The sequence below is a fragment of the Balaenoptera acutorostrata genome, chromosome 12 (assembly GCF_949987535.1).
Source record: "Balaenoptera acutorostrata chromosome 12, mBalAcu1.1, whole genome shotgun sequence".
NCBI lineage: Eukaryota > Metazoa > Chordata > Mammalia > Artiodactyla > Balaenopteridae > Balaenoptera > Balaenoptera acutorostrata.
Genome location: NC_080075.1, coordinates 94,322,498 through 94,333,658, shown reverse-complemented (window position 1 = coordinate 94,333,658; position 11,161 = coordinate 94,322,498). Strand labels below are relative to the sequence as shown.

The 11,161-nt window shown below is 37.5% G+C and overlaps 1 protein-coding gene across 3 annotated transcripts in view; it reads right to left on the bottom strand.

Moving 5' to 3' along the window:
- Positions 1-5,715: 5,715 nt before the first annotated feature.
- SH3YL1 (SH3 and SYLF domain containing 1) overlaps positions 5,716-11,161 on the bottom strand; it is a 46,356-nt gene continuing 40,910 nt past the window's right edge. For all 3 annotated transcript variants that reach the window (XM_007195704.3, XM_007195705.3, XM_007195706.2), the window contains one exon: positions 5,716-6,570. In XM_007195704.3, coding sequence (XP_007195766.1) covers positions 6,380-6,570 — 191 coding nt within the window. In that variant the 3' untranslated portion in view covers positions 5,716-6,379. The remainder of the gene's footprint in view (positions 6,571-11,161) is intronic.

Genomic DNA, 11,161 nt, shown 5'->3' with positions numbered 1-11,161 from the left:
CCGAAGAATCTCCTCCAGGACAGATTTTTTGCCAGTAGCACTAGGGGAGCATGGGCTCTGCCCACTAGATGAGCCCCATCTTCACAGGGATGACCGAAACCACCACTGTGTTTGCGGGTGCATTTCTCCCCCACCCCAAAGTATTCATCAATTAGCTCCTAGATGACTTCAGTGGGAACTTTCAGTTGAACATTCTTCGAATACGTGGGAAATTAAAAAATTCATTCATGACCTTTTGCATCTTCCTTATGCTGTGGGAAATAGCCTTTTAAAGTGTTCCAAACATTTTTCCCTACCTCGGATCCGACTTATATTTGTCGTAGAGCTCAAGAGTGTTGGCCCTCAGGGGTAGTGTGTGTGGAGGAGGGCCCCCCCCCACCCCAAGGAAGAAGCCAGTGCTTCCAGCCCTGCCCTGCTGCTGCTCTCCTTGGAGGTTTCCAGAATTTTCACATCCATTAGCTCATTTAATCCTCCCAAAAGCTTGTTACGTGACTATGATAAAAATTTACCAAGACTCAGAAATTCTATTATTGATCCAATTTCACATGGAATTGAACATTCTTTCAAAATCCATGCTTTTGTTCATGCGGCCTTCAGGAGCTCTTGCCTATGAGAAAGAAAAAAGTGGTATGTCTTCTCCCAGAATATCCTCAGCCTGTAACTTCTAATTTTCTTGAAAGGTTTAAATTACATGCTATAATTATAGTGATGTTTGAATCTTGAAAACAAGGGCTAATACTGTCATATAAAAATAGAAATTATATTTTCCTCAGCTGTTAAAATTTACTTATGAGTGGATTAAGTTATAAGATCAAATGGCTTGGTTTCATGTTATTTTTAAATTAAGACTTTACTTTTTGAGCAGGTTTTGGGTTTACAGAAGAAAAGGAGCCCCTAGTATGGAGAATTCCCAAGTCCCCCTCACCTCCACCCCCAGTTTTCCCTGTTTTTAACATCTTGCATTAATGTGGTACATTTGTTACAATTTCATTTTATTTTAATGAATGGGCTGAATTTTCTTTGTAGTTCTGTAAAATTTATTTTAATTTTAAAGCCACGAAATAAATTGTTATATCCATAGTAGAAGGCATTGCCCTGTTCATTTTTATCATTACTTTTAGGGCAAATCTGATTGCAGGGGAGGTTCTAGAATGATGGATTACTTTTGTTAAAGAACTACCTTCTTTTGGTAAGTGCAAAGCTTTTCATTATGCAACATAAGGATCACTTACTCAATTTTCAATTTAGCTAAAAAAGAAAAAAATCTGTGCATGACTTTTGCATGGAAAACAGGGTGCACCATAATACAGGTGTTCTGTGAAAACGGCCAGTACTGTCCCGGGAAGGATGAGCTAATACTGAACTCGTATGAGGTGCCAAGCCCTTGACTCTTTGCTCATGCAGGCCTCCTCGGGGCCCTGCCAAGCCAGTGTCTTCAGGAGTGAATTTCTAAGCTGTTAGAGCAGGTAACTGGCTGAGCCCTATGTCTACCCACAAAACCATGCCAAGCACTGAGGGGTCTGATCTTTACACTTCAAGCTTTTGGGAAGAGGGACTGTCTCATAAATTCTCTGTGACAGATTTAAAATGCGCCCCATTCTGAGGCAGGGAGATCTGCCTTTCGGTGTCCAGCGCTCTGGGCTCAGCCGTCCTAACTGCCCCACAGCGGGCTGTGCTGTCGACGTCTTCCTGCCTGCTGTCTCTCTCTGGTCTGAGTTGGCTACTGTGTCACACGTGTTTTCAGGAAACCCCGTGGCCTCATTTTACCTTTCCTAGAAGCAGTAAGGTAAGACCACATTGGGACACAACTTCAAAAAGAAGAGGCCTGGTGACGTTGGAAACACTTGGGGGGGTAGTTGTTCAAATTTACTGCTGTCTTTTGTAAATGCAGCCCTGACTGACAGCACACGATGTTGAGTCTCAAATCCCAGGCCACCCAATGTGACCATAAATTAACGAGGTACTTAAATAGGCAGGAAAATGAGAATACTGAAATTGAAGAGAGAGTGTACAGAAAATACTCTAGATGGCAAAAGACAAAACTCAAAAGGTGTTTAGGCCTCTAGCTTTTTTTTTTTTTAAGTATTTTTAATTCTAATTGAACCTCTTGATAAAATTTCCAAATTGTAGGTAATATTGAAGAAATGCTCATGAACATCTTGGATGAGAAAAAAAAGTTTATCTTTTTTACAAAAGCTGACTACTAGTGAAGTCTTAAGTGTAAAACAAATATGATATATGAATAATGGTTGGAGGATTTTGTTTAATTCCATTAAATATAGACTGTTTCTGTAGACTCAGAAGAGTGTATTTTAAGTTCCAGTTCTTTTTAACAGTCTGTGACCCTTGGCAAACAGTTTAATTTTCTTGAGTCTTCTCTTCTTTTCCTCAATTGAGAAAGGGAAATTCATTCAGTAACAGAGCATTTTGCTGGGCACTAAATACAAAGTTGAATAAGACTTGGTCTTCTCCTCAAGGACCTTTGGTGAAACGGGAGGCATGTAAACTAATGAGATGATGAGATATTTAAAGTAGGTAGATGCGAAACTAAGATACCCACAAAAATGATGAAGTGCCGAGATGTAACCTTAACAGGAAATATGCAAATATCATGTGAGAACTTTAAAACACTTCTAAAAACAACATTAGACTTGGACAAATAGAAAGACATCCATTATCCTTACTTTGGACAAATGAACATCATAAGGATGACAATTTTCCTTACGTTATATATATATGTATATATATTATTAATATAATTTAACACAATCCCACTAAAAAAATAGTAAGTCTTTTTTCTGGAGATGGTTAAGTTGATTCTTAAGTTCACACATGAAAATAAACAAAAAAGAACAGCCAGGGAAGCCTGCAAAAAAAAAAAAAAAAAAGTGAGAAGAATTGCTTAACTTGCTACATTTAAAAAATACCATTAAGTCTTGTAATCCAATCAGTGTGGAAAAATGAGCAGACAAGTCTTTCCTGTATTTTCAACTTTTTTCAACTCACTATGCTTTAGACCTACCTTCAGTTCAATGATTCTCTTTTTGCCATGTCTAAATTACTGTTAAATCCACTTATTGTGTTCTTGGTTTATTCTATTTTTCAATTCCATTTTTTTTTCATTTCTCTCCTGTAGTGTCAATTTTCTGCTGAAATTCTCCACCCTGTCTTTTAATTCCTTGAATGTATACATCATAATTTATGATAATCCCATTGCAAATGAGTGCATTCACTGTATAATTTTTATAAGTTTAAAAGTTTAAATTTTGTAAGCTTACAAGTATGCAAGACAATACCACATAGCGCTTAGGGACACATACATATGTAATAAAAGTATAAAGAAATATATGGAATTAATAAACAACTAATTCAGGATGATGATTACCTTTGAGTTAGAAAGGGAGGGAGATTGGGAAGAGTGTTTTATTTCTTGCTGGGTGATGATAATGCGAGTCTTCATTCTTTTTCCATGCCTTAAGAATTATGTTATAAAAAAGTCAACACATGTATGTATAAAATGTAAGTCTATAAGAACACAAAGCAGGATAAAAATCTGGAGCATAAGTATCGTTTGGCTGCAGTGTGGAAGCAAGGAATCAAAACTGGAAGCTGTGACAATAGTCTAGGGCTAGAGTTAAATTCAGAATACTCTACTGTTGTAATCGTGGTGGTTAAATCACTTATAAATCTAGTGTGAAGGTTAAATAACAAAGCATTAAAATAACTATAGTTACAAGAACTTGTTGATGGACACACAGGTAAAAGAGATAAATTGTAACATTAAAAGCATAAAATGGGGGGGGAGAGTAAAAATGCAGAGCTTTAATATGTGTGCTAAGTTGTTATCAACCTAAAACAAACTGTTACAAATATAAGATGTTTTATGTAATCCCTCATGGTAACCACAAAGCAAAAATCTACAGTAGATACACAAAAGATGAAGAGAAAGGAATCTAAGCATACCACTACAGAAAAGTATCAAATCACAAAGAATGAGTGCAAGAGGGGAATATAGGAACAAAGGAATCACAAAACAACCAGAAAACAATGAACAAAGTGGCAATAGTAAGTCCATACCTATCAATTATTACTTTAAGTGTAAATAGACTAAATTCTCTAATCAAAAGACATAGACTGGCTGAATGGATTAAAAAAAAAAGACTCAACTATATGCTGCCTACAAGAGACTCACTTCAGCTTTAAGGACACATGCAGACTGAAAGTGAAGGGATGGAAAAAGATATTCCACATAAATGGAAACCAAAAGAAAGCAGAGGTAGCTATACTTATATCAGAAAAAATAGACTTTAAGCCAAATACTGTCATAAGAACAAAGAATGTCATTATATACTGATAAAGTGGTCAATTCAACAAGAGGCAATGACATTTGTAATTATTTATGTGCCCAACATAGGAGCACCTAAATATATAAAGCAAATATTAATAGACTAAAAGGAGAAATAGACAGCAATACAATAATAGTGGGGTACTTTGATACCCCACTTTTACCAATAGATAGATCATCCAGACAGAAAAATCAATGAAGAAACATTGTCTTTAAATAACATGTTAGACCAATAGCAGCAGAATACACGTTCTTCTCAAGTGCACATGGAACGTTCTCCAGGATAGAGCCTATGTTAGGCACAAAACAGGTCTTTATAAATTTAATATTGAAATCACATCAAGCATCTTTTCTGACCACAGTGATATGAAACTAGAAATCTACTATAAGAAGAAAACTGGAAAATTCACAAATATGTGGATAGTAAACAACATGCTCATATATGGCCAGCACACAGATAACATCATACTCAATGGTGAAAATGTGAAAACTTTCCCTCCAAGATCAGGATGCCCACTGTCACCACTTCTATTCAGCATAGTACTGGAAGCCTTAGCCAGAGCAATTAGGCAAGAAAAAGAAATGAAAAGCACACAAATTGGAAAGGAAGAAGTAAGGTTATCTCTGTTTGCAGATGGCATGCATACTTATATCAGAAAAAAATAGACTTTAAGCCAAATACTGTCATAAGAACAAAGAATGTCATTATATACTGATAAAGTAGAAAACCCTAAGTGTCCATCAACAGATGAATGGACAAAGAAAATGTGGTGTATATAAATAAAAGCAGAAAATCCTGGAATTTGTGACAATATGGATGGAACTTGAGAGTATTATGCTAAGTGAAATAAGTCAGTAAGAGAAAGACAAATACTGTATGATCTCATATGGGAATCTAAAAAAGCCAAACTCCTAGAAACAGAGAGTTGATTGGTGGTTACCAGGGGTCAGGAGGTGGGTGAAATTAAGAGATGTTGGTCAAAGAATGCAATCTTCCAGTTTCTACGAGGAATATGTTCTGGGGATTTAGTGTACAGCATGGTGACTATGGTTGATGATATTGCATCGTACAATTGAAATTTGCTAAGAGAGTAGAACTTAAGTGTTCTCACACCCACAAAAAAGTAAATATGTGAGATGATGGATGTGTTAATTAACTAAGTGGGGATCCTTTTGCAATGCATATGTATTTCAAAGCATCATGTTGTACCCTTTAAATATTTTACAACTTTGTCAATTATATATTAATAAAGCTGAAAAAAAGAGGTTAGTAGCATAGTCATGGAGGCGGGTTTTAACATTCAGACCAACCACAGACCTCTGGTTACTTTACAAAAAGAAAATAAGAAAAACAAAGTCAAGACATTAACTTAGCATTGTAAAAACATTTATTTAGGGACAATGGAACCATATCAACATAACTTTATTCTACTGCTACCAATGAACAAGCGTAACCTTGTAAAGAAGGAAAGTTAACAGATGTCATCTTTTTTTAATGCATAGTGGTTGAATTTCTTTGTCATAGTGTATTTCTTATAGATAATTTTTAAGGATTAATATTCTAGTTAATACCTACAACTCTAAGTATTACTTAATACACTATTTAAGCTGATTTATTCTTTTCTAGTCACTTTGCAAATATATAAATTGGTATTCATGCCCCTATCCTTAAGATTCTCCAGATAAAATAAAGTCATCATATACCTAGCCAAATCAAATGTTTAGTGATGTTTGAAAATGAACACGAAAGAAATATGACCATATAAATTGGAGGATATTAAACTATTAAATAGTATCTGTATTAAAAATCAGTGGAAAGTATTTAAAGATATGTAACACTCTCTCTCTCTCTCTCTCTCTCTCTCTCTATATATATATATATATAAACAAAATCTTTTACATACTGGATAAAAGTTTATGGAATAAACAGAAGTGTTTTTAAACTTATACTAAACATTGTTTAACTGAATAGTAAATCCTGCCAGTATAGTAATAATATTTTTGTAATTCTCAAAGAAGAAAATAATATAAACTTTAATTCATGGTAACATAGTTGGCTGGAAAAATGCCAGTTTGACCTCGAAGGTTTCCTTCCCACCAATCAAAATGTGAATCTGTTTTTGTTATAACTGTGATTCTGTCTCCAGCTTGAAAATTCAAATCTCCTGGCTGTTGTCCTTCAAAAGAATATAGTGCTGTCACTTCTATAGGTTGGTTCAAATTGCCTAAAACAAGAAAAAAGTATTTATTCACATTTTTATGAGAAAAACTGGAAGTATGTGTAGGTAAGATATAAATTAACAACTCAGGGCTTGGTATTCTGATGTCGGAGGCCAGCAGAACTCACAGCACATGGTCTGTGTGATTTTCATCACTTTATTAAACTTAGCTTTTCTTCTTTGTAAAGAGTAAATATTTGGTAATAACATTTCCTAAATCCACACAAGTCAAACTGCATATTGCTATGTACTTAAATAGGTGTTTGGCAAATATTTGTGGTTATAATTGTTTAAATTTTGACTAAACTATAAGATAATATTATTGTTTTTCCAATTTTAATAGAATAGTTATGGTAGCTTCAATGAATTATAGCTATTAGATAAAAGCTGATATTTATGCTCTTGATTGTATCATAAAAGATCCAATTTAAAAACCGTGCTCTGTGGTCATTGATAATGAGGATTCCAGCTCGGATGCATTTGCTGTTTCATCAGTAGACACTTCTTTTCCCCAGCCTTTTACGGCTGTTTTCATTTCTGTACTTACTTGATCCTTTCTCTCAAAAGAGAGATGAAATTCAAATTAGCACATCAAGAAGCATGTCTACATATATTTAATCAGAACTTCAACCCATATTGGGAAAAAAATACCTTGAGAATTGAGTGGGTAACATGAGTAAAAGACATTAAATATTACAAACTGTATAGCATCATAAGAAATCTAAAGAAACAGATACTTTCTGGGTACTCAGCTACATGGAATTTGGTATTTCCATGTTTCATATAATTTTGTGCAATTAGATGCTTGTTAAATGCATCTCAGTACAGTTGTACTGAAAATATAAATAACCAAATTCTAAATCCAGTTACTTATTTGAGCCTATAATACTATAATAAGAAAAAATAAAGTGACCTTGGCCTATTAGTAAGAAATGAAAATAGTCAACACTCTAGTTAAACTACATTTACTGAAGCACTGAATGTGTATCTCACACAAGATGGTGCTACAGTTCTTTCAATAAAGCATGAGCCGTGTAGTTGAGTTCTCCTAAAGAAATAGCTTTAATAATAACTAATATAATTAATTATATTAGCGATATTACTGGTACAGTTTTTTTCTATAAAACAGAAAAGTTCTGTATATTTTAATATTTTATACTGTATTTACTTTTAACCTGTTAACTTTAAGAAATGAGATTAAAAGTATGTCATTAAAAGAATAAAATTTTGATATAGTCTGGATAAAATCAAAACCAGCTAAATGACTACTAACACATATGAATGAACAGTCATTACTATGTACTTTGAAAAGTAGCTATAATACTACATTGAGATGGGACGTGCAGAAATGCCATGCCTCATTGTGATTAGATCAGAAGAATGTAAGTTAATGTTAAAGAAAAAAATCATTCTGGAAACTATTTTCCTATATTAATTAATGAAAACCCTTGAGTAACTCCTCCTCCACCTCTTGTCTCCCAGACATTTCGGATGATAGAAAGAAGCACGTAAAAAAAGAGTGCTTGTGAATATCAGGGAATGTTCTGGAAGCCACAGCCATCTTAGCTGCCACACATGTACACATCTGTAGCACTAAGTACAAAATCAAAGATGCATAGGAATGGGGATCACCATGATAACAGGTGTCATTCAGTGTGGCTATAATCAGAGCAGCTCCTGTTCCTTGAGCCGGGCACTGTCATGAGCACCCTCGTTGCTCACTCCCTAGGAGGCAGCTCCCGCATCCCCACTTCACAGAATACGAACCTGAGACTTGCAGATGTTAAGTGATTTGCCCAAGGGGGTGAGATTTGAATCTCGGAAGTCTGTCTCCGGGCAATCTTAATCACTATTGAGATTATACCCCAGGGTCCTCAGCAACCATATGAGTCTTAAATTGCATTCAACAGACTAAACCTAGATTCATCAGTGCATTTTACTTTTGTTAGGCAGACTTTCAAGGAGAACTATTATATTTTCCTGTATCACTGAGTTATCCAGACTGTACAAATAATAAGAATATCCGATGCTGATGACCCCTGGTAATCACTGATAACTGAATTTGTTTTTAGCAGTTTTAGAAATATATTTTATGATGAATAAATTAGAGGAAGAACGATATTATGACCTAAAGAAAAGACAGAGGGGATCACAGACTTGGTTCAATCCCTGCCCCCCGACCAGGGGTTGCCATTGCCTCTGAATTGCGGTTTCCAAATAAGATAATGGGAAAGATGGGTAGAAGGGCAAAGCAGATGGTTCTGAGTTGCAGCAGAGGACAAGGCAGTGCTGCTGGGTTTGAGGAGGCCAATAGTCAGCGTTCCTCTTCCCACCCGAGTTTCGAACAGAGGTGAGGCAGAGAGGGAGGTGTCATGGCTGGTAGAGCTAGTGAAGAATATGGCTAAGACAGGCAGACAGAGGTGTGCCAAGTTCCTCACCCAACTCACCAGTCAGGCAAATCCCTCTGACTGGAGGAGTGTAGGAGAGTCGGGAGTTGAGGGGTTGTTGGGAAAGTTCATTCACATGAAAACAAAGGAGTGAGCTGGGCCCGAGTAAGGGCAGGTGCTCCCAGGAGGGACCTGTTCACAGGCCGCTCAGTGCCATGCCCTGCTGCTAGCTTGTTCTTCAATAAGCTCAAAATGACTTAAAGTTCCTCTTTACTGTAAATACTTGTGATAATTTCCATAAGGAGAAGTTTAATGCCCACAAAAAAATTCATTAGAAAAGGTGAGCCAAGGAGATATGTTCTTCCAGGAAGGGAGACCACCCTGGAAACCATGGACGCAAAGCCCACTGGGTTACTATAGCAGCCGGTGTTCACAGACGCCTTCCTTCTGAGCAATACATGACTTCAAGTTTTATATTCCTGCACTCAAAAAAATCTGGAGGATCTCTGAAGCAATTGACCATTTTCATCAAAATATTCAAGTTTAATTCAAATAGAGGTTATTTTTCTCTCCCAAATCAGGACTACGCTTAACAGGAAACAGATTACAATCAGCTTTGGTGATTGGCAGCTGCTCTGAGGCTCATAATTAGCAAGTCTGCGTCCACGGGATGCTGCTATTTTACTTCTCAGCGGAGCCTGCGTAATGTAACCCATATGCAGCCGACGCATCTGGCCCAAGACATGACTCAGAAGAAGCTCAGCCTTTGGAAGGTCCCCTTCAAGAAGCAACCAGAAATAAGAGAACACAGCTTCGGTTTTGTTTCACATTTACTGCAGTGATGAGCTGGGTGGCTGACTTGATCCTAGCACCCACGTTCCTCCAGGCTACGTGTGGCGTCTATAACTTTGGCGACCACGTCCTCTGTAGGAGTGTGAGGGTCAATGGCGAGTGAGCCGGATGAGGCTCCCAGGCGAGGCCACCAGACCAGCGGTTCTCAAAAGGCAAAGTCTGGGGCATTTGTGGTTGTCACACCTGGGGAGGGGGTACTACTGGCATCGAGTGGGCTTAGTCCATGGGGGCTGCTAAAACCCACACAGCACAGGACAGCCCCACAATACAGAGCTGTCCACTGTGCCCAAAGTGTCACTGACAGTCATAGGGTGGGTGAGAAGAGGATGGTGGAGGCTGGCCGAGGAGGTACAGACCTTCAGTTACAAAAAACCCCAGTAAACAGGGCTGTGGACGCTCCAGGCTTGTTTCACCGAGAGGCCAGATGACAAGGTGGTTTGGAGCTTCCAAAGGGTGCAAAGCAAAAGTACGTACAATCTGGAGAATTATCGTTATGCCCGTGCAAAATTGCAGCTCGTCTGTGGGCACGGGACAGGCTGTGGGGAGCCAGATGTCCCGCTCAAATGGGTTTTCAACTCGAACCTCAGGACTGTGGGTCGTGACTTTTCCCTGCAAGGCTGATAGACCAGGTGTAAGGAAGTCCTTGGTAAGAATTTAACTGTTTCACACAGTAATGTAAAGTAAGATTTATTTTTTAAATAGACTTTAAATCTTTCCTTACATTTTCTTCTTCAAAATCTCTTATACTTTCAGAAAGAACTAAAATAAATTAATATTTATATTAACTTATTACATGCTGTTTATACCACTTAACTTGTCCTACTCTCAAATATAAAAGCAAAACCCAACCAACCACCCAACTATGGGAAGTAACATTGTGTTTGGATCACACAGCCAGTGAATGAGAGTATTGGCTGTAAGTCAGAGCCTCTGTCTCCAGAGCCCAGTTAGGGTTTTGTTTCTTATTATTAGACATTTTCCCTCATTGCTTTTTAAGAGATATTTCTAATATTTATTAGGCATCTAGCCTACAGGTACAGACTTTAGAGAAATCTGAGAAAAGGAACCCTACTTCCCAGAGTCACTTTGCCAAGGCCTTCTTGGGGGGGATCCACATTGGTGGGGGGGGGGGACCACAGCCTCTGCTCAATTGTAGCCAATGTCCCTTATCCCTCAGGTCCCGATGGGCCCCCTTCCCCAAGCAAGTCCAGCCTGTCTGTTGACCTTATCAAGTTTAATCATTCTAACCGTGCGGAGCGTGTTTTAAATGAAGTGCTTCTCAGGATAACGTGGATACCCCATAAATCAAAGAAGCGGTGCTGAACAACTTCCCAGGTATTTTCACAACCTGCCAGATT